The sequence below is a fragment of the Salvia hispanica genome, chromosome 1, assembly GCF_023119035.1.
Source record: "Salvia hispanica cultivar TCC Black 2014 chromosome 1, UniMelb_Shisp_WGS_1.0, whole genome shotgun sequence".
In the NCBI taxonomy this organism is placed as follows: Eukaryota; Viridiplantae; Streptophyta; class Magnoliopsida; order Lamiales; family Lamiaceae; genus Salvia; species Salvia hispanica.
In genome coordinates, this window is record NC_062965.1 from 28862919 (window position 1) to 28887687 (window position 24769).

At 36.8% G+C, this 24769-nt stretch overlaps 4 protein-coding genes across 6 annotated transcripts; 3 read left to right on the forward strand and 1 right to left on the reverse strand.

Moving 5' to 3' along the window:
- Positions 1–4998: 4998 nt before the first annotated feature.
- Positions 4999–6325, forward strand: LOC125213031 (zinc finger protein CONSTANS-LIKE 16). The gene is made up of 2 exons (XM_048113383.1): positions 4999–5785; positions 5899–6325. The coding sequence occupies exons 1-2, from the start codon at positions 5051–5053 to the stop codon at positions 6130–6132; spliced, it is 969 nt and encodes a 322-aa protein (XP_047969340.1). The 5' UTR covers positions 4999–5050; the 3' UTR covers positions 6133–6325.
- A 3988-nt stretch (positions 6326–10313) lies between these two features.
- Positions 10314–11965, reverse strand: LOC125205455 (NADH dehydrogenase [ubiquinone] 1 beta subcomplex subunit 10-B-like). The gene is made up of 3 exons (XM_048104399.1): positions 11611–11965; positions 11446–11515; positions 10314–10570 (listed from the first exon to the last, which is right to left on the reverse strand). The coding sequence occupies exons 1-2, from the start codon at positions 11897–11899 to the stop codon at positions 11487–11489; spliced, it is 318 nt and encodes a 105-aa protein (XP_047960356.1). The 5' UTR covers positions 11900–11965; the 3' UTR covers positions 10314–10570; positions 11446–11486.
- A 3407-nt stretch (positions 11966–15372) lies between these two features.
- On the forward strand, positions 15373–23980 carry LOC125200979 (ribulose bisphosphate carboxylase small subunit, chloroplastic-like). 3 transcript variants are annotated; one of them, XM_048098833.1, is made up of 4 exons: positions 15373–15516; positions 23139–23246; positions 23331–23471; positions 23562–23980. In XM_048098833.1, the coding sequence occupies exons 1-4, from the start codon at positions 15451–15453 to the stop codon at positions 23790–23792; spliced, it is 546 nt and encodes a 181-aa protein (XP_047954790.1). In that variant the 5' UTR covers positions 15373–15450; the 3' UTR covers positions 23793–23980. The 3 variants fall into 3 exon arrangements, with proteins under 3 accessions (XP_047954790.1, XP_047954789.1, XP_047954788.1); XM_048098832.1 differs by having other exon boundaries at positions 15390–15450; positions 23073–23246; XM_048098831.1 differs by lacking the exons at positions 23139–23246; positions 23331–23471; positions 23562–23980 and adding exons at positions 15714–15854; positions 15943–16397 and having other exon boundaries at positions 15411–15624.
- LOC125200980 (ribulose bisphosphate carboxylase small subunit, chloroplastic-like) lies at positions 20398–21369 on the forward strand. The gene is made up of 3 exons (XM_048098834.1): positions 20398–20619; positions 20709–20849; positions 20943–21369. Exons 1-3 carry the CDS (start codon positions 20446–20448, stop codon positions 21171–21173), a joined length of 546 nt encoding a protein of 181 aa, XP_047954791.1. The 5' UTR covers positions 20398–20445; the 3' UTR covers positions 21174–21369.
- Positions 23981–24769: the final 789 nt, after the last annotated feature.

The following is a 24769-nucleotide window of genomic DNA, read 5'->3' on the forward strand; positions in this document are numbered from 1 at the left end:
TTAGAGTTGTTTACCCAACTATTTTATTATTTTATATATGGAGAAATATTGGTGCGATATATTGCCAATTCTTTACATTGCTAACTTTGCTAACACATCAACGCAGTGTATTAAATATCAATACAATGATATTAAAATGTCAAAATATAATGTTAACACAGTATATTGAAAGGTCAACAAAATTATGTGTTGACATTTTTAATACAATGCATTGATAAATTAACAGAGTTAGCAACCTAAGAAAGTTAGCAATAGATCACACTACTGGAGAAATATACTACTCTGGTTTACTTTTTTGCTTACACTTGTCTAGGATGGGCCGAAGCGAGCTCTAGTTAGACCCTTTTAATTATTTCTATTTCTATTCCAATTTTAATTATATTTTATTAAATTTTTAAAAAATATAATTACAATAAAATAAATTTAAACATTCATATTTATCTAAGTAGATATTAATATATTGTTTCGTGCAATTTTAAAATCATCCAACTCGGCACATCATGACCCTACCCAACCCACTTATCAAGTGGGCTTGAACCGAGTTAAAGAAATCCAACCCAACCAACGCGCTTCAGTCTTGAGTGGGGGTAAGAATACAAATATCGGATCTTGGGTTTACCCAACATCCGTTGGCCGCCGAGTACGGGCTACTAGATATCCAATCTAATGGGATTGGATGGTAAAATTTAAGATAAGTTGGGTATCGGGCAACCCAATCGGGCATCGGGTATTACCCGAATATCTGATTTATTGTTTTAAGTATATTTAAATTACGTTTTGCCTTTCAGGATAGGTGCGGCTGGGCTAAGTTATTTACTTAATTAGAATAATTAGGTTAACTTTCTCTAAATCACTATAAATCATCTCACTCTCCGTCAAAGTGACTCAACTCTCATTCCCTCCACTCTTTCTTACTGCAAGTCTCTATATCCATTATGTTGCTGTTTTCACATACTCTCTCATTGCACCTTGGTTAGCTACTGGCCTCCCTCAGCAATACAGTCAGTATTTTTAAGTTCATAAAAAGGTATTACTAGCATGCAAAAAAAAAAACAAAAACAAAAGAACTAACAATATACTATAGGGGTGCGTTAAAATGACAACACCTCTTAAAGTAACACCATACCACAATTCCTAGCCAATCATTTGTACATATGGACGAATAATCAACTGCCATGTGGCAATCATAAAAAATGCTCAAGGGTAAATTTACTCGGCCAGTGACTCATGCTAATTTTGCAATCAATATGTCACCCACAAGTGTATGGGGTATGTAGCACGTGGCAAGTTGAAATTATCGATGCTCGAAGACTAAATGACGGCTTGAGTACTACGATGCAACTTTGAACACTATCTAGACTAATAAAAGGGGTTTATGATTTTTCTTAACTAAGATCAAAGAACAAGTAAGAAAATTAAGAATATAACTAAGAAAAAAAAGTAAAAGGATGGTTTTCATTCAAATTGGGAAGGTAGGGTTATGGATCCGTTGGTATGGATCACGGGTGTTCACCTAGGGATCATGCTCATCTATTGGGTCTCATGTGTGGCTAGGAAAGTCGGGATGATTGGCTAGACCCCCTCTCGGGTGCATCTAACTCGTTGATCGGTCTCTAGTGTCGGAGTCTCCTCCCTACAAGTCAAGACCGACTCCTAAGACCTACGGACCCAAGCCCTCTCTCTAGCTATGCATCTCTCTATCACATTAAACGCACGTAGTTGTTGATTACTCCCTCCGTCCCACATTTGAAGTCACTTATTGTTATGGCTCGGATTTTAAGAAAGAGTTGAAGTGTGTAATAAATGAAGTGAGATGATGGAGTGTGTAATAAATGAAGTTAGATGGTAGAGTGTGTAATAAATGAAGTGAGATGGTGGAGTTGGTTGAAGGTGGGTCCCTTTTGACTTTTGATTTTTGTTTTGATTTATTTTAATGTAGATAATGACATTTTTATGTAATTTTGTTGAAGAATGGGGTAAAATTGTATGACCAAATATGAAAAATTCTAAAAGTGACTCTTAAACTGGGACGGAATTTTATGGCAAAAAGTGACTCTTAATCTGGGACGGAGGGAATATTTAACAATCTAATCAAGCATCTCTCAATGACAATAATTAGAACAAGACATATCCAATTGGTAGCTAAACAATTAGATAATGGAAAAACCCAATAACCAACAAAACCAACACAAAAGAGATAGATAAGCACAAATCAAGGTTTAACCCATGGATTCCATACAAACTTCACCAAAATCCCTAATAAAAACTTAGCTACTCATAGTGGAAGCTGAAACAAAAGAAAATACAAAAGCAACAAAGGAAAACATAAGGAAAATGGAAAATAGAACTCCCTAAGGTGGAATTGATGTTGGGGAGAGTCTTATTCTTCAATCTCTTGAAGATGGAAGCCTCATTGTCTTCAATCCTCTTAAATCTCCCAATTTCTTTCTTGATTTTGTAGTGGGGAAAGTTAGGGTTCGAAAATGAGTGAGAACCCCTTTTATATTTGAAGTTGTCAAAAACACCCGACCGGGTGATCTGCGGGTGACAGAACACCCGACCGGGTTTTCTCTCTGGAACCCGTGAGTTGCACGAAACACCCGACCGGGTTTTCCGAGAATGGAAAACACCCGGTCGGGTTTCTTCTCTAGAATCCTCCTCAAGATCAGCCTCGGCTTGTTTCAACCTGCTTTCATCACAAAACTACGCCAAACTCATTAACTCACTTAATTAGTGTATCTGTGGTAAAAACCTATACTCCCCCCGTCCCACTTTAGGAGTCCCAGTTGAGTTCGGCACGAGTTTTAAGAAATGTAAAGGAAAATTGGTGAAAATAGATAGTGGAATGTGGGTCCTACTTTTTTATATTAGTTTTATAATAAAGTGAGAGTGGAAAAAGGTTAGTGGAATTTGGGGCCTAATACCATTTATGAAATATTCTAACCGGGACTCCTAAAGTGGGACACCCAAAAATGGTAAATCGGAACTCCTAAAGTGGGACGGAGGGAGTATTAAACACCTCAAATCATCAAAATCACTATCTATTCACCCACAAAACAATCCTAAACTATGAGTTTGTCAGCCAATAATATCCAATACATTAGACACTAATTTTTTTCGGCCAGCAATATCCAATACGTTAGACAGCAATCCATAGATTGTTGTCTAGCGTTTATGCCATTGTTGTGAAGCGTTTATAATATTGCTGGATACGTGGTGTCAAAGTGTCACTTTAAGAGGTGTTGTCATTTTAACACAAACATTACACTATATTCTTAAAGAATAAGATAACTTTAACTTTTGAAAATATTATACATTTTTTATTCTCAATTATTTTTAGTAGTTATTAACATGTGTAAAGAGTCGAGTATTTAAGTATGTGATTTGTCAGATTCGGATAACCGTGGCAAGTATTCAAGTATCCGAAAAACATATCGGGTCGGTATCGGGGGTGTACTTTAGACGTTTTCAGATTTGGGTACCCAGTTTTTTCGTGTCGAGTACCCATGAGTACCCGAATTTCCACCCCTAGTCGTTAGCCTAGGCCAAGCCAGGCCTTAAGCGGACTGGCTTAGCCCACTTGATAACACTAGATTTAGACACTCAACTACTCTACTGCTTGTCGACTTCCTCATGACATCGAGACTTAGCTTCTAAATAGCCCACTTGATAGTTTTTATTTTGTATAAATCATATATGTGACAGCTACGTACAAGCAAGGAAAAAATTGAAATAATTTTATTCCATTCAGACGAAACATTAAAAGTGATATTATAAGGGTTGTGAGATTGGACTTCATGGCCGAGTCACCACGCCCTTCTCTTCCCCAAAAGCCAGAGAATGACAGTTTTGGCAACACTCGTTCAAATTTTCATCAATCACATCCACAAGTGCATCAAGTGGATGAAATCACACTTTAAAACCATACTAGGACAAAACCCCATATGAATGTTGGCCTTGAGAGAGAGTGTTGAGTATGACAAAACCTCAGAGATGACCTTGAGACAGAGGGAGAGAGACAAAGGACCACAAATAGAAGCTCTAAGTAACAAATAATTGAACCACAAGAAGAAACCACCAAAGGTTGTGAAATTCTGTGATTGAGAAAAGTGGAAAAGTGACAAAATACTACATCTCAATCTGTACCCCTAACAATGCAATATTGGGTTTTAATTCATTAAAGTTGGACTTGTAAACTGGCACAAATAATATATATATTTCTCTATTGTAGAGAGATAGGAGAATCAGTTTAAAAGAAATAATTCTTTTGTTAAGACAAAATAATATGTATGTTCAATTAGAAATTCCTAGTTTTCTCGAACTAAATTGCATACCAAGGAATTGTTCCTGTACGAATTGACAATACATATGGATATCGAATATAGTGGATTCACAGTTGCAGAAGTTGATCAACCTTGAGAATAAACTACGTACACTACAACAAACGTAGTATCTTATTTGGACACGAAATTAGATACATAATGATTTGCTCTTAGAAAATTGACCAAAATTGAGGGCGCAAATAAAATTGTCTTTAAGTGGAGGACACAATAGCACAATATACTTTAATCTTTTGTTCATCTGTGACACTTTCGGGGTATAATTGTCTACTATACCTTAATCTTTATTTAAATTGAGAACACAATTGCCAATTATACATTTGTCACACCAGAATTAAAGATGTTTTTTTAAGTGTACGTGGTATAATTTAAAAAGGTTATTTAGACTAAAAAAAAATGTTATAACCACAAGTGGAAACCATCAAAATGTAGCTACGTTTAGTGATTGAGAAAAGTGGAAAAGTGACAAAACACATCTCAATCTGGACCCCTAAGAAATCCCTAACTATTCCACTCATCCAATCACAATAATTCTATAAAGATCAACACTTAGTCCCATCCAATCACAGTGCAGATCAGAATCGTCAATGGGCCCGCCCTAATTCCACCTCATTCTCCCAATACTAAAACCACCAATAACTCCATAAATGTAATTCCAATTTGTAGCCCTAATTCACCCAAATTCCCCCCAAAAAAGAAAAAAAAAAAAAATGAACCTCAACAGAAGCAAGGCATCGAATGTGCTCGGCGCCAAGACGGCGAGGGCGTGCGACAGCTGCTTGCTGAAGCGAGCGCGGTGGTTCTGCGCCGCCGACGACGCCTTCCTCTGCCAGTCCTGCGACGGCGCGGTGCACTCCGCCAACCAGCTTGCCAGCCGCCACGAGCGCGTCCGCCTTGAGACGTCCTCGTGCACCGCGCCGTCCTGGCACCAAGGCTTCACAAAAAAAGCCAGGACGCCGCGGCACGGGAAGTCGTCCCGTGCTGCCGCGCCGCCGGTCATCCACCAGCTGCCGGTGGTGCCGGAGATGAGCTCCGACGATCCGTTCCCCGAGGAGACGGAGGAGCAGCTCTTCTGTAGGGTTCCGGTCTTCGACGAGGAGATAATGGTGAAGGGGGAGGAATTAGGGTTTTTCGACGACGATCACGAGCTGAATCTGGAGGAGCTGCTCAGCACGTGCGACGACGAGTTCGCGGCAGATGTGGAGAGCTTGCTTGGGAACGTAAACACCGTTGATGACAAAAGCGTCAAAATTGAAGACTGCAATTTCGAACCGGAGGTGAATTGGGAGTTGGATTTCCCGAACGGAGAAGAAGTTAGAGCGATGGAAAATGAATCGAGGATGTTGTTGAGGCTCGATTACGAAGCAGTCATTGCTGCTTGGGCTAGTCAAGGATCGCCCTGGACGGATGGAATCAGACCTCACTTCAACATAGACATAATCCTGGTACTTGTAAAATTTGTCTCACTCATTTACTTTTGTAATAGTAAAAGTCAAATATAAATTTCTTGTACTTTATTCTCTCTTTATTTATATATATATATTTTTTTAATGCGCAGAGTGATGAATGGGGAGGGGGGAAGGGGGGGAGAATATGGAGCGATGCGGGGAGGGAGGCGAGGGTGTCGAGGTACAGAGAGAAGAGGAGGACGAGGTTGTTCTCGAAGAAGATAAGGTATGAGGTTAGGAAGCTCAACGCAGAGAAGAGACCAAGAATGAAAGGTCGATTTGTGAAGAGGACTAGTTTTTTACAAGCTAATTCCATCCCTAATTACCATCTCATCACTAAATGACAATTAAGTCAAGAGATATACTAGTGTATGATATATAAATCGTTCAACAAGATGGCAACAAAATTGCTACTGCAATTTGCTTGTAATCATCTTTGTGGTGATGGTGGTTTATACAAATAAACCACTTTGATTAACCTCTTTTTTTGGAGGTTAATTATAATTTAGTATATATATCCTCCATTTTGTCTACTAAGTTTATTTGAATCGTTTAGTTTTTAGCCTATTTACAATGTATATAGGTATTGTTTTGTAAGCTGTAATATAGTATAGTATATTTGATTTAATTAGATGGGCTCTTTTAATGTAATAAATGTGTCTATTTTTTCTTGTGGGAGATACTGGTCAAGATACTACTAATAATAATACAAATACTAATAAGAGAATCTTTAGCAAATGCTAACATATACTAGTACTAATTACTCCCTCCGTCCCGCTTTAGCAGTCCCATTGACTTTTCTGCACTCGTTTTGTAAAAATGATAATAAATAGTTAAAGTGGAGAAATAATAAAGTAAAAAAGAGAATAATATAGAGAAGAGTCTTATCTACATTATTCTCTTTTTTACTTTATTATTTCTCCACTTTAACTATTTATTATCATTTTTACAAAACGAGTGCAGAAAAGTTAATGGGACTGCTAAAGCGGGACGGAGGGAGTAGGAGAATGTGAATGACCCATTAAAATGATCAAGAATTGCCCTTTTAAAAAAAACTTTATGTTAATTAAATTCATAACCGTATTCGTAGCTAGTGTAAAAATATATGAACTAATTAGCTCATATATATCTAATATCTTGATTAAATAAAATGGTAATGTTCTTTCATTAGGAATTAATTCCTAATGGAATCCTTATAGTACTCAATAGAATGAAAATACTAGTAATTCCATCTATAGCTCATGATGAGTTTAGTGTTCCAACGGATACAAAGCAATTAATTGTAATATTTTATATGATTATGTGTAACAATAATATTGCAAAATAAAATATATACTTCAATATTCAATTCAATTATTTATATTATAAAATTGAATATATCAACAATGTTCACATAATGACGATATAACAAAAAACAATTATAACTCGCTAAAATATTAGAGGAAAAATCTCAGAATTGTGTCTATATAATTTTCTAGCAAAAAAGTCTGATAAGTGTCTAATTTATATTTATAGAATTAATTCCGATAAATCAATTTAATTATTCCATTAAAAGTTTGATACATATTTTTTTAGTATTAAATTATATGTTAGACTAGTAAAACATTTCTATTATAGTGTTAATAATATTAGTCGACACTGTATTTAAAAAGAAAAATATGATGTAAGAAAAAATCAACTAATAAGACATAAATATAAATTGTACTCGTATTCATTCCGTGAACATATAAATTATACAGGAAATGTTATTCGATTCTTCCATCATTCCATTTCGATGTAATTTTATTCATTCACATCAACCAACTCCTAATATCTTATTCCTTGACTAATTTTTTAAAAAATTGATGCACTATAATAAAGATCCTAATATATCTGATGAAAAGAAGCTCAGGTACCACATCAATATGGAGTGACATTTGAGCTGACAATAACTTCTCAATAAAATTAAATTACTTAACGGCTAATTTGTTTGTTATATACTCCTACAAACTTAGTTCCCAAATCATTACAAAATAAATATATGTGTTGGTGGAAAATAATTGTTTGGACCACAAGTTGATTGGTACACTCGATAAAGGAGTCACAATAGTGTTGTGATAGAGCCAATGGTTTGAGGCAAATGGTCATCTAACAATTAATATGCATAAAACAAATGTTAGAGGAATGTGATTTTTAAACAAATGTTAGAGGAATGTGATTTGATAAAGATCAACACGGAATGTTGAGATATTTTTATTATAAACAGACACACATTTTTAGAGGGATATTCATATCTTGATTCAATAGTACACTTCGTCCAATAAAAATAGGAAATTTAGGGACAATACGAGTATTAATGCGAAACTGTAAAGTAAAAAAGATAAAAAATGAAAATATTGCTAGTGAAGATTGGACCCACCTCACAAGAGACATTTTTTGCCAAAAATAAAAGTCAACTAAATTTGTAGGACAAACCAAAATATAAAAAAGAGATTATTTATGGACGAGGGAGTATAGTTTTTCTACTTAGTTGCTATTCAAATGATGAAATACAGAAAGTATCTACAGTATGGTACTCCCTCCGTTCTATAGCAATTGAGGCGTTTCCTTTTAATATGGAGATTAAGAAAAATTATGTTAGGTGAATTAAATAAAGAGAGAATAAAGTGAAAAATGAAAAAGATAGAGAGATGAAGAGAGAAAAAGTAAGAAAGAGCAAAGTAGGTGTGAAAAAATGTGTTGACTTTTACTAAAAAAGGAAATGACTATATCACTAGAACGTGCCAAAATGACTCTATAACTATGGAACGGAGGGAGTAGTCATAAAAAAGTACGTCCCCCAAATATTATCCCACTTTGACCCGACATGAGTTTTAAAAAATGTAACGAAAAATGAGTAGAAAAAGTTAGTGGAATATGGGTTCTACTTTTATATATTACTCCCTTCGTCCCACTTTAGGAGTCCCAGTTGAGTTCGACACGTGTTTTAAGAAATGTAAAGAAAAGCTGATGAAAAAGGATAGTGGAATGTGGGTCCTACTTTTATATACTACTTCCGTCCCCAAAAATTTGTCCCACTTTGACCTGATACGGGTTTTAAAAAATATAATGAAAAGTGAATTGAAAAAGTTAGTGGAGTATGAGTCCTACTTTTATATATTAGTTTTATAATAAAATGTGAGTAGGAATGAGTTAGTGGAATATGAGATCCACTACAAAAAATGGTAAAAAGTGAAATGGAACAAATTTTGGGGGACGGACGAAAATAGAAAAAATGGGACAAGTTTTCAGGGACGGAGGTAGTATTAGTTTTATAATAAAATGTGAGTGGAATGTGAGACCTATTACCAATTATGGAACATTCCAACCGAGACTCCATAAGTGGGACATCCAAAAATGGTAAATCGAGACTCCTAAAATGGGACGGAGGGATTAGTTTTGTAATAAAATGTGAGTAGGATTTAGGAATGAGTTAGTGGAATAATGAGATCCACTATAAAAAATGGTAAAAAGTGAAATGAGACAAATTTTCAGGGACGGACCGAAATGGTAAACTGGGACAAACTTTCAGGGACGGACCGAAATGGTAAACTGAGACAAACTTTCAGGGACGGAGGTAGTATCAAATAAAAATACGACTCTATCCGTCCCACAAAAATAAAGATATTTTCCAGTTTGCGATGTCCCATAAAAATATCTCATTTTTTTGGTAACTTCCTTCTCTCTAATAAGGGGGATCTCATTATCCACTAACAATACTATGATTATTTTTTTCTTTCTATCTTCTCTCACTTTACCAATTATGCGTTAATTCTCATGTCATCCCTAACTCTTCATATTTTTATGAAACCGAGGGAGAGTGTAATGCAACAAAATAATGAAAATGTGGCTTCTCAGCAGCCCGATTACAATGCTGTCACACCCACACACATGCAAACTTGAATTACAATTTACATCTATCCACTATTCAGATTGCTGACTTTGTTTGAATCTGACTTTCTTTTGCTGTATTTTCATGTATTCCAGGGAACTCCAGTCATCAGTTAAATGCTGAAAAGGTGGTGATATAGCAGAGCACCAGATGAAGGTAGGAAGGAAAACATGGAGCTCTATTAATTAATTTAATTACACATATAGTTGTGAATATCTTGGGATCATGTAAATAGACTCTGTTATTCTGTTGATGAAATTATTGTTGGAGATTTTGTACAAAATTGGTTCATATGCCTGGCACAAACCCAGTAGAGTCACAAATGTTTCATATCTAAAATCCACAAAGCTTAATATCAGAACAACTATAGATAATGATTGATATCCGACAAAGTATAAATTAGTCCATTATGCAAATATCATTCTTTATGACATCAAATTTTGGCATTTCCTAGTGTGCAGAACTAGCTAAATGTTATTACAAGCAATAAACTCTGTAAAGTTGAACTTGAAAGATGATTTGTGTCTCAAGTCTCAACTACAGTGAAATTAAAAACTGACTTAGCAAGCATCAAATGTAAATGAAACACAATCACCATCTATTAAGACATTAAAGTAATCAAAATCAAAGAGAAGAACTTATGGCATTATTTTGCTATTGATTGTTGGTAAAATCTCTCATCACTTCCACGATACAGAAAGTTGCAAGAGAAAAGAAGTTAGCCACCTGGGCCTCAATGTTTGGATTAAACAAAAGACATACAATTGACTGTAACAGTCTAGCTGGAGAAAAGGTTAATAACCCAATGAACACACCTGATCGACATGCAAACACATCTCACATATATCATCTTGCTGGATAAACATGATTACCTGCAGGGACGAAAATCAGAATAAGTGAACCAAATATCTTCATATTGATAAACTAGGTTACAATAATAAGCAGGATCACTCCCATCTACATGTGGAAAGAGAAACTGTTTCTTGGTGACATTTTAATTGTTCATGCTACCCCACAAGTTATCTATCAGCATCAGTGACAGTGAGTGGATACATTTTGTGTTTAGTCTTTTATTTCTTCTACGACACCTTACAAAGTTTAAAATTATTTAGAACAAAGCATTGTGATGGTCAAACAGAGCTTTTCTTCCAAATATACACAGACCTATATCTAATTTACTCACATCCACACTTTTCAAAACCAAACACGGCTTAGCATTTATCAGCAGCCACAAGTTATTCAAAAAGGTGTCTGTAGACACCCATCACCATGTTCTGAGTCTCCAACATCAGCTGGAAATAATCCAGCAAACTAATTTTTTAGGGAACACTTTAAGGTTTGCTTCTTCTTGTTGTTCCTTTCTTAAACCTCAATCATTTTATATATACAGTTCAGAACCTCAAACTAGAGACTGAAAAAACAATTTCAAAGAGAAAATAAAACATTAAGTAGTACTCCTATTTAACTAGAAGTGAATCTCAAGCTTAAGTTAAGGGTTGGTCTCGACCATTCAATGCACCTCCATGAAACTTAATCTAAGTAACCTTGACGAGCAACTCTGTGAAGTATCTACAATTAAAATGTAGTGCTTGCATAGCATTTGAATTTTTCAATGGCATAACAAGCAAGAACCCTAATCTCAGTCCAGAGCTTAATCCAGCTAGTTTCAAAGAAGTACTAAAATATAATCTCAATCACGAAAACTAAAGGGGATAATGAAGTACTAGTAATTAACAGAAGATCTCACATTATTCAAATCGGAGACTCTCGAGTCCATCCACCGTCAATTCAATCGGCAGTCGCCTCCACCTTCGGACCTAAGGCAACCAAAAATTGAAACAAAATTAAACTCACCAAACACACCAGCAAAAAACGAAATCACACCACAAACTAATCGGAAAAATCAGCAAACCGTGGAAGACGTGGGGGCGGTGGTCCTTGCCCCAGCCGATTCCGCGGGTGGATTCGAGATACTGGTGGACGAGGTGGCGGCATTTCTGGAGATGATTGATGCCTTCAACTCGGTAGCACCATTTGACCTTCTCCCTCAGGATCTTAGCCTTCTCGATGTCGATCCACTTCTCCCTGACGAGATACTCCCTCATCTCCAGCATCGCCACCGGGTCCTTGTAGGGGTTCTCCGGGTCGAAGTCGTCCGGCGGGCCGTCGTGCACCAGCGTCGCCCCCTTCTTCCGCCCCATTTTTCTGACCTAGGGTTGATTAATTGGGATCGATTTCAATGGAGTGAAGACTGAAAATTGAATCAACTGTTTAGAATTAGATACAGACGTATCGATGTGAGAGCACAACCCAAATAATGGGCTTTCCAATGTGAACGAATCCAAAGCCCATTTTTTATAATGGGTGATAACTAAATGGGCTTTTCGATGAAGCCCATTTTAATATGATTATAGTTGGAACTGAGATTTACACTTTTTTTTTGGTTAAAATCTTTATGGATTTGTGTGTTTTTACAATGGCCCATTTGATACGATATAATGTCATGTCAGTTTATTATTGACTGGGAGTCCAATATTAAGTACTACTCCATATCCCAATTGCGAAAAAACTAATGTTATTTCCTCAGTATTGAAATAAAAGGGTAAATTGTTTGAAAAATTGTAAAGTCTGATAAAATCTTGCTCAATTTTTAGAAATAACTAATTACATCATAACTTTGATATTATATTACAACTAAGAAAGATGAGAATTCACAAAGGAATAAAATAATGTTGCATTCCTTAATCCTTAGTACTTCCGCCGTTTCTAAACTGTATCAACCTTTGGTTCACCACGAGTTTTAATGCATAATTAGAAAAATAAGAGAGACATAGAAAGAAAAAGTTTTTAAAATTTTGTTAGTGGAGAAAGGGTCCATCACCTCATTAGAGATAAAGAAGTTTCTAAAATTAGAAAGTTCATACTTTTCAGGGATAGACTAAAAATGAAATAGTTCATATTTTTCGGGGACGGATGGAGTAGTATTAAAATAAGAGTGTATTAGTATTTGAAAAGATAAATATCATGGGCATTTTTGGAATTTATAGGCATTCTTTGCATCATTTACCTTCCATTTTGTATTATGAAATTGGAAGTGTGTTGGAATTTGAATTGAGTTAGATTTAAATTTATAATATAGGAGTATTATAATTTGTTTTCAAATAATGTGTATATTCAGTTTTGTACTGTGGGTGTTGCGTATGTATGTAGTATGTACTAATACTATGTGTGTTTAGAAGATGCTCAATTTTTGAAATTTCAAATCGTGGAGTCGAGAGAGTATTTAAAATTGAAATTTATTTTCAAATCTAAATATTTTTATTAAATATATTAAATTTGAAATTAAATGCTGTAAATATATTTAAATCAACACTGTCAATTCTATGTGATAGTACTAAATAAATCCTTAATAATTATAATTGCCAGAGTCCACGAAATCATTGTGCTACAAATCAAATCATCGTATGGTTCCTTTCCAAAATTATTTTCAATAATATTCGTGGCTCATGAATAATATAGATTGCTATTGGCTACATTTTGTTGTACTGTTATCTTCAAAGTTCAAATATGTGGTCTTCATGATATAAATAGATGATGTTATGGACTCATCTGTGTAACAGTTTGCTATGCCTTTATTGAATTTTTTAGACTTGTCGGGTATGCTAAAGTGTCCAATGATGCACACGACTTTTTTTTCGTAATCGATTTGAGAATGTTGCATCACCAAAAATAATAATAATTGCTCCTATTATCTAGGAAACCTTTATAATTTTCTTTGAAAAACAGCATCTGTTTTTCATAGTGGCGCCTTCAAATCATCAGTCATACTACTTATAGCGAGAAAACAATTTCATTATTATCAGACAAATATGTAATCATTTTCAGAATTTCATGGGAATTATTTTCGAATCCAACTAAAAAGTGTGCATTTTATTTTTATGTAGAGTTTTTTTTTTCAATATATAAAGTGATTCTCTGAATATTTTTTATTGAGGAACTTACGCCTCAAACTGAAGCAAATTATCATATAGTGATGATATAGATGATTATATTTTACGTGAATTTGAATATAATATTCATAATTTGTTTACAATGAAGTTTAATTATTTCTTTAAAATGATCAATAATGGTTCATGTACACTTGTGTAAGTTTGAATTTCAAATTTTTTTAAAAGAAGTGTGTTACTAGCTGATTAGTTATACTTTATCGCAAAGTTATTGAGTTTCACACTTCGAATAGGGAAATTGTGACCACACGTATTAGTAGAAATATTGAAGCTCGCTCGCAGGGGCTTAGCGCAGTTGGTTTTGGGGGAGCAGATATTGCTACAAGAAGTTGGGTTTGAATCCCACTACTGGCGTGTTGGAGCTTCCATCTCTCAGGCACAAGTGTGAGGCCTTGAGAGATGGGCTCCTGTAAGGACAGTGGGTTGAAGGCCTCCTCTCTAACGGGCCGCTGTGTACCCTGATTGAACCCCCTCACAAACTGTCGGGCCGGGGTGTGGGGGCGGCTGGGGTGACCGCATCACCTTTTGCTACAAGAAATATTGAAGCTCGACCTATCACAATTAGGGCGTGGTTGATAAGTTAGTAATACCAAGATAGAGAATTATATATGAGCATTTATAATTGTTTGATATCATAATTAAGCTTAACTCAAAGCCCAATATAAGACAAGGACCCTACCCAATCTTACCAAAATTATAACTTTAACCATGTTTATGTAACCCATCAATTTGTTAAGTTAAGTCATGTTATTTAATATACTATACAAATTTAGATAATTTACGTTATATCAAACAACAACGAAAAAAAATCATATCTTTGCATATCTTGACATGAAGCCCGTATTTCTTATCTTATTTTACATATCTTTTCATATCCCATATTTTTTTTATCAAATGAGTCCTTACTATAAACTAATTTTAGAGACTTATCTAAACTTATCATAAACATAGATAATTTACATATTAATCACATTGAATACACACAAATTAAATGCACTTGTCATCTTAAATTTTGAAAATCTCATGGTTTGGAGTCCAATGTATAAAAACAAATCAACCTTGTGCAATATGTACCACAAATTACCCACTAGTCCGCCTACCAGACCCAAGTGGCTATGCACCCTTTTTTATTTTTATAATAATAATAATAATAATAATAATAATAATAGATAAATCAATATGTACGATTTATTTCTACAAGCTTGCCTAATGACTAAATAATCATAATTAGTCAATGCCTCATGATTATAACTTGATGATTTATCAACAATAGATAGCAATATTGCAACTAACTGGACCTGCATTGCACAATTAACAATTTAAACTAACTGAAGGTGTGCATACATAGTCATGTAAAAAAAGCAAAATTCAATCTCATCAATTTTAAAAAAAATAACCATAAACGTAATTTTCATAAAAGAAAGAGAAAAAAATATCTAATACTCCTAGAAAGCAAAATAGACAAATAGTCATCTTCATATGAAGGGCTGTGCTGCATTTGCAGTCTCAACCTCAAACTACTGCAGATAAGATAAGGCACTAATCCATCTATATGTGGTCGCAAAATCAAAATGGCACATCCAACGCCTCACATCCACCGACACCTTACCATGATCAAACCACAGCCCTCCGATGAAAATCCACTCTCACCAATTAGAAACCATCTAGTTCATGGCATTATAAATGGTGGGGGCATCCAACACAGCAGACACATTGAGTGAGAACTTAATTAGAGATATAGAGCAATGGCATCCTCAATGATCTCCACCGCCGCCGTGGCCGCCCGCTCCGCCCCTGCTCAAGCCAGCATGGTGGCTCCTTTCACCGGACTCAAGTCCGTCTCCGCCTTCCCCACCACCCGCAAGACCGCTGACATCACCACCATCACCAACAACGGCGGCAGAGTCTCATGCATGAAGGTTCCATTTCATCTCCAAAACATCTATTTTTATGCGACAGAGAAAGTATTATTAATTAGTATACTTATAAATTTGTGCACATAATATAGGTGTGGCCCACCGAGGGATTGAAGAAGTTCGAGACATTGTCGTACTTGCCACCACTAACAAGGGAGCAACTCTTGAAGCAAGTTGACTTCCTTATCCGCACTGGTCTCATTCCTTGCCTCGAATTCGAGTTGGACCCAAAGGTACTTTTAATTCCATTTTCTTTTTTATGTGTATTAGTAAAAATTTCTAGTTCGATCATTGACTGTATTATAAAATACAATATTGTAGAATGCGTTCCCGCATCGTGAGAACAACAGGTCCCCAGGATACTATGACGGAAGGTACTGGACAATGTGGAAGCTGCCCATGTTCGGGTGCACTGACCCAGTCCAGGTCCTCAAGGAGCTCGATGAGGCCGCCACCCAACACCAGGATGCCTTCATCAGAATCATCGGATTCGACAACAACCGTCAGGTGCAGATCGTCAGTTTCATCGCCCACAGGCCCCCGGGCTACTAAGCATTCTTCTCTCCATGAATTGGATTTCATGAGGGTCGTGAAAATGGATGCTAGGGTTTTCGTACCTTTTAATTTGTCGATTTAATTTGTACCCAAACTTATTTTGTGAACTTCCTCCCTCTTCTCTGATCGGATCTAGAATGTATGAGCATAAGTATCATATGATCAACAATCATCGATCCCTTTTTCAGCTATAATAAAATATAATGCATATTTGTTTTTAATTTTCTTTTCTCTTGTTTTTTTTTTTTTTAATCATGGTTCATGCTTTCTGTTATTTAATGGATATGTATGGATGGTTGCTTCTTAAATCAAGCTATATACACACTTAATTTTGCCATTCACAGTGTAACACATTATATACATATATATGAGAAGAGTACAATTTGACATTTCAATTACGATTGGACACACATTATAATAATTTGGTGGAATGATAGTCAATTTGTGGTTTATGCAAATTAATTTGAAAACTAATACGCCAACCACCTTATCTGTAGAGTGATATTTTTGGGTGGCGGTGGTCTACTCCAATGTGGTATATTCGGATAAGAGTTTTGATAAAGTAATTATTGGAGGATCATCTTTTTATTCTTATTGTTTCATTTCATTTTATTTTTTGTTTGGGATCATAACAACTGGGCAAAAATACTTATAAAACCAGTTATAATTCCAAGTTTCCAACTCACCCTACCCCCCACACCGACGCATACGCACGCACACGCACACGCACACGTACGTACGATACTGAGCACCTCCATTGCGTACCCCATGTGCTCGGAAATTTCCGACCATACTCCAAGAACTTTCCGAGCAATAATCCAAAATGCCAAACGCGTCAATTTCTAGCAGAAGAAATAATAGCCGGAAAATATGAAAAATGATGTATATAGCGAGCATTTTCTAAGCACCTTAGTAGTTCTCAAAAATATTTTAACACATTGTTTTTGCGAGGAGGACATGCTTGGAAGTCATAACTATATTATTGGCAACCTTTCTTCCCTTCCCGAGCACTAGTAAGAGCATCCACTATAGGGGCGGCGCGGCGGCCGCCCCGATCGCGGCTAAGCCGCGGCGGGCTATTGCGGTGGACGCGTCCGCCCCGGAGGCGGACGGATTTGGTGGGGCGGAAGGGCTTTCGCCCCGAATGCGGCGAGGACGAGCCGGAGGAGAGAGAAACGCGGCGGCCGCCGCGGCTATCTATTGCACGGCGAAACCGCCGCGGCGGTCGCCGATTTTACATTTTTTTTTTTTTTTTCGAATTTTTAATTGTTTTTTTTATAAATATTCCTCCCATTTTCATCTTCTCTCCACACACATCTTCACACCCATTTCACTTTCTATCCAATTTTTCTATCTCTAAAAATTTGTGGATTTCCATTGCTATTTATGGATGATTTGTGGAATGAAGCATGGGATTATTTGATTCAAGAGGTGCAGAGGGAAGCCGACGAGGAGGATGAGGCGGCGGCGGCTGAATTGGCGGCGGCGGCAATCCCTCGTGAGATTCGTCATCGTTGGACAATCCCACAAGACCATGTCGGAGCGGCTGAGCGGCTTATGGCCGACTACTTTAGCGCTGACCCTCGTTACCTAGCTGAGATTTTTCGTTGGCGTTTCAGAATGTCGCGACCGCTCTTTACCCATATAGCGACGACATTGGCGGACCAGTACGGTTGCTTCACCCTCCGGAGTGATTGCACTGGCCGGATCGGACTGTCTACTTTGCAGAAATGCACCTCTGCAATAAGGCAGCTTGCCTATGCCGGACCGGCTGATATGTTCGACGAATACCTACAGATGGGTGAGACGACTAGTCTAGAGGTGCTCCGGCAGTTTTGTAAGGGCATTCGGGAAGTCTTTGGTCCGGAGTTCCTACGAAAGCCAACCCCTGATGAGTGCCAGAGACTGCTAGATATGCACGGTGCGGTGCACAGTTTCCTCGGGGATGATGGGCAGCATTGATTGCATGCATTGGGAGTGGAAAAACTGCCCGGTGGCGTGGAAAGGCCAGTTCACTACTGGTTTCAAAAGCAAACATCCTTCGATGATCCTGGAAGCCGTTGCTGACTACCGTTTGCGTATTTGGCATGCGTATTTCGGTGTTGCAGGTTCGAACAACGACATCAGCGTTCTGCAGTCGTCGCCTATCTTCAATGATGAGTGTCAGGGAGAGGGTCCAGAGATCAGTTTTGTAGCAAACGACACGCAGTATCGCAGGGAATACTATTTGATAGATGGAATATACCCTAGCTCGTTGGCCTGTATTCGTCAACACTTCGCCAACCGGCTGGAGCGAAGAGACAATATTTTGCGTGAAAACAAGAGGCTGCTAGGAAAGATGTTGAGCGAGTTTTTGGTGTGCTCCAAGCGCGATGGGCCATTCTACGCTGCCCGACACGAGTTTGGCACGAAGATGATGTCGCGAATATTATGGTAGCATGTATCATATTGCACAATATGATAATAGAAGATGAAGGATTTGCTGCAGAACGTTGGGCACCGGAAGATGGTGCAAGTACAAGTCACGGCGTTGCCTCCGCGCCGATACAGATGGGTGTACCACGTAGTAATGAATATCTGATCCAACGTTTCGCTGATATACGTAGGAGCACAACACATGACCAACTCCAGGTCGATTTGATTGAAGAGGTCTGGGCACGTAGGGGAGGCGGCGTAGCGTGAAGAACATGTGTAATTTTCCGCAGATCAAATTTTCGTTGTAATTTTCCCCTCACTTTAATTCGACGAAAATTTAGTTTTCAATTTTAATTTTATTGCACTAGCCGTTTTTATCTAATTATTTTTAGTCCGATAATTTTAATTTTAATTGAAATAAAATATACAAAGAATAAAAATAAAGTGAAATGTGGCTAACAAAAGTGTCCACTATTGCTGCGGAAACTTTTTTTTGTGGCCGTGGACAAATAAAAAGTGGCTATGGACAAAAAACGTAAAAGTGTCTGGCCAAAGTGTCCACTCTATTGTGGATGCTCTTATGTAAAAATATTTAAGTACTTAATTATTTTTCCATTGATGCTTGCACTGTGTTTGCGAAATAGGTTGACGAGTCAAACCATCACCATCTCTGGCGTATGATGGATTTCGGGCATCTAAAATCTTTTTAAGGGAAAAATCAATATTTTATTTTTTTTTTCAATTTTTTTTTATCATTTTCGCAATTTCATTTTTATTTCTTTGGGTTTCACTTATAAATAGTGTTTCGTTGTTCTATAATCAGCTATGATCGTTATTAATATATTTCGAATTTGGATTTCACTTATAAATAGTACTCACTCCGTCCCCGAATATTTGACACAGTTTGTCATTTCGGTCCGTCCCCGAATACTTGACACAGTTCACTTTTTTCATTTTTGGTAGTGAACCCCATATTCCACTAACTCATTCCTACTCACATTTATTATAAAACTAATACTTTAAAAGTAGGACCCACATCCCACCAACTTTTTCAACACACTTTCCATTACATTTCTTAAAACCCGTGCCGGGTCAAACCGTGTCAAGTATTCGGGGACGGCGTTGTTCTATAATCTGCTATGATCGTTATTAATTTTTTTTCGAATTCAAGAACCTACAATTTCCTTGTTTTCATTAGAAGCTTTTCATATAAATAATTATGTGATATACAAAAATCTAGTTGATAACAACCAGATTAGAAAAACAGAGGAGGCATGACATCACAAAAAATAGCACAAACAAATTGACTCACAAACACAACTACCTTATCCCTGTATAATTTTGTGGTGCAAGAGGTGTGCTCCCCTGTGTCTTCTTCCTTGGATAAGAAATTGATAAAATTGGTGGATTATCTTCTCCTTCTAATCCTAACTATTCTTTTGTTCACAAACAAGCTATCTCAAACAGTTGTTGCATTTGCATACAATTATTGAGCCATTAACTTTAGTTTTCATTAATTGTTATCCAACTGCATCAGTAATTAAGTTACCTAGTACTATTACTACTATTGTTGCTGCTACTAGTGCCACTACTTACTATTATTACTATTACTAATATTAATTTTTTTTGTATTTAGATCAGAAAAATAATTTCCCAGCAATTAATTTATTGCACTCTAAGTTGAAGTGTGTCACCCCACGATATCCATCCAAATCTTCCCAAGATGGAATAGAGGCCTCAAGTTCAAATCTGCAGAGAGCACAGCCAAGAAGAGGGCTATGGCTATAAAAGGTGGGGAAATATGCAACACTGAACAAACTGTGTGAGAAGCAAAACAACTCTTTTGAGAGAGAAATGGCATCCTCAATGATCTCCACCGCCGCCATGGCTGCCCGCTCTGCCCCTGCTCAAGCCAGCATGGTGGCTCCTTTCACCGGACTCAAGTCCGCCTCCGCCTTCCCCACCACCCGCAAGACCGCCGACATCACCACCATCGCCAACAATGGCGGCAGAGTCTCATGCATGAAGGTTCCATTTCATCTCCAAAACATCTATTTTTATGCGACAGAGAAAGTATAATTAATTATTATATGTATAAATGTGTGTACATAATATAGGTGTGGCCCACTGAGGGACTGAAGAAGTTCGAGACATTGTCGTACTTGCCCCCACTAACAAGGGAGCAACTCTTGAAGCAAGTCGACTTCCTTATCCGCACTGGTCTCATTCCTTGCCTCGAATTCGAGTTGGATCCAAAGGTACTTTTAATTCCATTTTCTTTTTTATTTTATTAATATTAGTAAAAATTTCTAGTTCCATCACTGACTATATTATAAAATACAATATTGTAGAATGCGTTCCCGCACCGTGAGAACAACAGGTCCCCAGGATACTATGACGGAAGGTACTGGACAATGTGGAAGCTGCCCATGTTCGGGTGCACTGACCCAGTCCAGGTCCTCAAGGAGCTCGATGAGGCCGCCACCCAACACCAGGATGCCTTTATCAGAATCATTGGATTCGACAACAACCGTCAGGTGCAGATCGTCAGTTTCATCGCCCACAGGCCCCCGGGCTACTAAGCATTGGTTTCTCCTCTCTCCATGATTTCACGAGGCTGTGAAAATGGATGCTAGGGTTTTCCTACCTTTTAATTTGTACCCAAACTTGTTTTGTGAACTTTCTTCGATGGAATATATTAGCATAAATATCATATCATCAACAATCATTGTCCTTTTTTTATTTTTAATAATGCATATTTGTTTTTAATTTCTTGTATGTGAGGATCTCGTCTTCATCATCTTCAACCCTTATTAATTCTCGTTCATGCTTGATGTTTTAATGTAACTGGTTCAACAAGTAATTCCGATCGATCTTATAGATATCGATGTTTAATTAAATGTCTTCCGATTAGACAATATTTGCGATGTGCTCAAATAACGATCGACACATGCCGAAACGATGCCGGAATATTTGATTATTCCATCAATGATCTAGGGCAAAATAATCTTCTAATAGCCCTCCTCGCGGTATTGGTGAATGTACGACCTTGGAGCAACAACAACACTCGATATATTGAACAATATAATTGTATTGTGTATCTCTCTTCGGATTAATCTTCCGTCTTTAAGAGTTTCGGTTCACTTTTACTATAAATGGTAGGTAGGTCCCACGTGCCACTAACTCATTATTTCACTCATATTTTATTATACAATTAATAGAACATACAAATTCCACTATTTTTTTTACCCACTTTCCTTTATACTAGTATTTATTAAAATCTATGTCAAACACAAATGAGACTTCTAATGGCGGATTGAGTGAATAATTTTTATGGGATATAGAATGGATAAAATGAAAGTGAAAATATGGTGGTATTTATTGAATTTGGAATTTAAATTAAAAAAAAAATTACACTTAACCACCACTCCTTAAACCAACCCCAGGCGCCGCATCGCACTGCCCACAATATTTCAAATTCAGGCCATTTTTGTTACATTGAGCATTAAAATCTGTCACCATCAAAATTTGGGCATCAATTAACTATCCGCTAACGGATAATATTAGAGAAATTTGATCACAAAGACATATGCCACATGCATCTTCGAACTAGATGAATGTTAATGTAATACCCAGTTCAAATTTCGGAGGGAGCAGATATTTTATATTTATTCATTCAGTTCTTAATTTATTAATTTTATGCTTACTTTTTAATCATTTTTTTGAAAAATCTAATTCTCACTTTATCTGATACACACTATCTATACACTAATGAATGTAGATGCAGTCGGACGGGGTTAACGGTTACTCTATGTTCCTTTTCTATTTTTTTTCATTTTATTATGTAGTACTCCTTTTATTTACGATTAATTGATCTATTTTGATATCTCAGGTTGTCTACAATTCGATGAATAATTTATTTTTTTTCTTTATAAATGGATTTCACAATCTAGTAACTTATTCCTTTCACACTCTATTATAAAACTATGTATAAAATGAATCACATTATTTTTTTCACACACTTTTATAAAAAAGTCAAATTATTAACTAAAACTAGTAAACCATTTAATAGTGGACAAAGGAATGTAGTATTTGGTTTAATAGAAAACTATACTTATAAATTACTAGTATAAAACCAACTACTTATCTTCTCTTATTTTCAAAAATATTAATAAAAATAGAAATTAACATTGAATAGTCAAATTAGCCATGCCGATTAATTTTAGTGCCACGTGGCGTTCTCTCAAGGCCGCACAGCGATAAGGCACCAATCCATCCGTATGTGGTCGCAAAAGGTTGAAATGTCACCGCACACTATATCCGACGGCCAAACTCCACCAAAATCTCCCAATATCAAATCCGATCCGCACGATCACAATCTGCCTAGAGCAACAAGAAGAGAGCTATGGCACTATAAAACATAGGGAAATGCAGCCCAAATATGTGAGCATTGAGAAGTAACAAACTCTTTTTAGAGAGAAATGGCATCCTCAATGATCTCCACCGCCGCCGTGGCCGCCCGCTCCGCCCCTGCTCAAGCCAGCATGGTGGCTCCTTTCACCGGACTCAAGTCCGTCTCCGCCTTCCCCACCACCCGCAAGACCGCTGACATCACCACCATCGCCAACAACGGCGGCAGAGTCTCATGCATGAAGGTTCCATTTCATGTCTAACATCTACGTTTATGCGACAGATGGAGTATTATTAATTATTATACTTATAAATGAGTGCATATATAGGTGTGGCCCACTGAGGGACTGAAGAAGTTCGAGACATTGTCGTACTTGCCACCACTAACAAGGGAGCAACTCTTGAAGCAAGTCGACTTCCTTATCCGCACTGGTCTCATTCCTTGCCTCGAATTCGAGTTGGACCCAAAGGTACTTTTTAATTTCATTTTGTTTTATTATTAATATTAGTAAAAGTTTCTAGTTCCATCACTGACTATATTATAAAATACAATATTGTAGAATGCATTCCCGCACCATGAGAACAACAGGTCCCCAGGATACTATGACGGAAGGTACTGGACAATGTGGAAGCTGCCCATGTTCGGGTGCACTGACCCAGTCCAGGTCCTCAAGGAGCTCGATGAGGCCGCCACCCAACACCAGGATGCCTTCATCAGAATCATCGGATTCGACAACAACCGTCAGGTGCAGATCGTCAGTTTCATCGCCCACAGGCCCCCGGGCTACTAAGCATTTTATGGTCCTTTTCGAAACCATGGATTTTATTTCATGAGGACGACTTGTTTGTATATTTTCATTTATTTTTTGTACCCAATTTGTGAATTTCCTTATTCCGTTTCTATTCTGGATTCCTATGGAATAGGATTTGAATGTATGAGGATAAATATGCATCAATAATCATTGTTTTACCCAATAAATTCATGTTTTCTTTTCCTTTTGTTAAAATCTATATTTAGTGAAAGAAGATTAAATAACATATATAATTAATATACCTTATATCCATGCATATATTTTAGTGGTGATGCTCTCTTATATGTCATTTTAGTTGGATAAGAAATTGATAAAAATTAGTGGGTCATTTTCTTTGGTGGTGAAAGAACATAATATAACACAAATAAGATTGTAGAAATTAAAGCTGGAAGTATCTTCGACCTATTTAGTTTTGTTAGTTGTTGCTAGTATATCATTTATTTAATACTCCCTCCATCCCACTTTAGGAGTCTCGGTTGATCAATTTTGGATGTCCCGCTTTAGGAGTCCCGGTTAGAATAAATTAATAAAAAAATACCTACAAAGTGTTAAAAGTGGGTCATAACATCCACTACAATTAATAAAAAAGTGTTAAAAATGGGTCCCAACATCCACTACAATATTTATTTATTACATAATTAAACACTTTTTTCTTAAAACATGTGCCCGACTCAACCGGGACTCCTAAAGTGGGACGGAGGGAGTATAAAAAATTACTAGGGTACGTATCCTAGAACTTCATCCATCAAATTATGCAGGGGATTTGTTTAAACAATTATTAATTATCTAGACTATAGTCCTCAAAAGTGAACTTTCTCTTAGGAGTATATGATGATGATATTTCAAAATGAAAATATTTTTTTAATAAAGATAGATTTGATTCGGTGAGAGAGAGACAAGTTCTACCTCTGTTTGCAGTGGTACAACAAATGAGATTTTAGAAGATTTGAGAACAC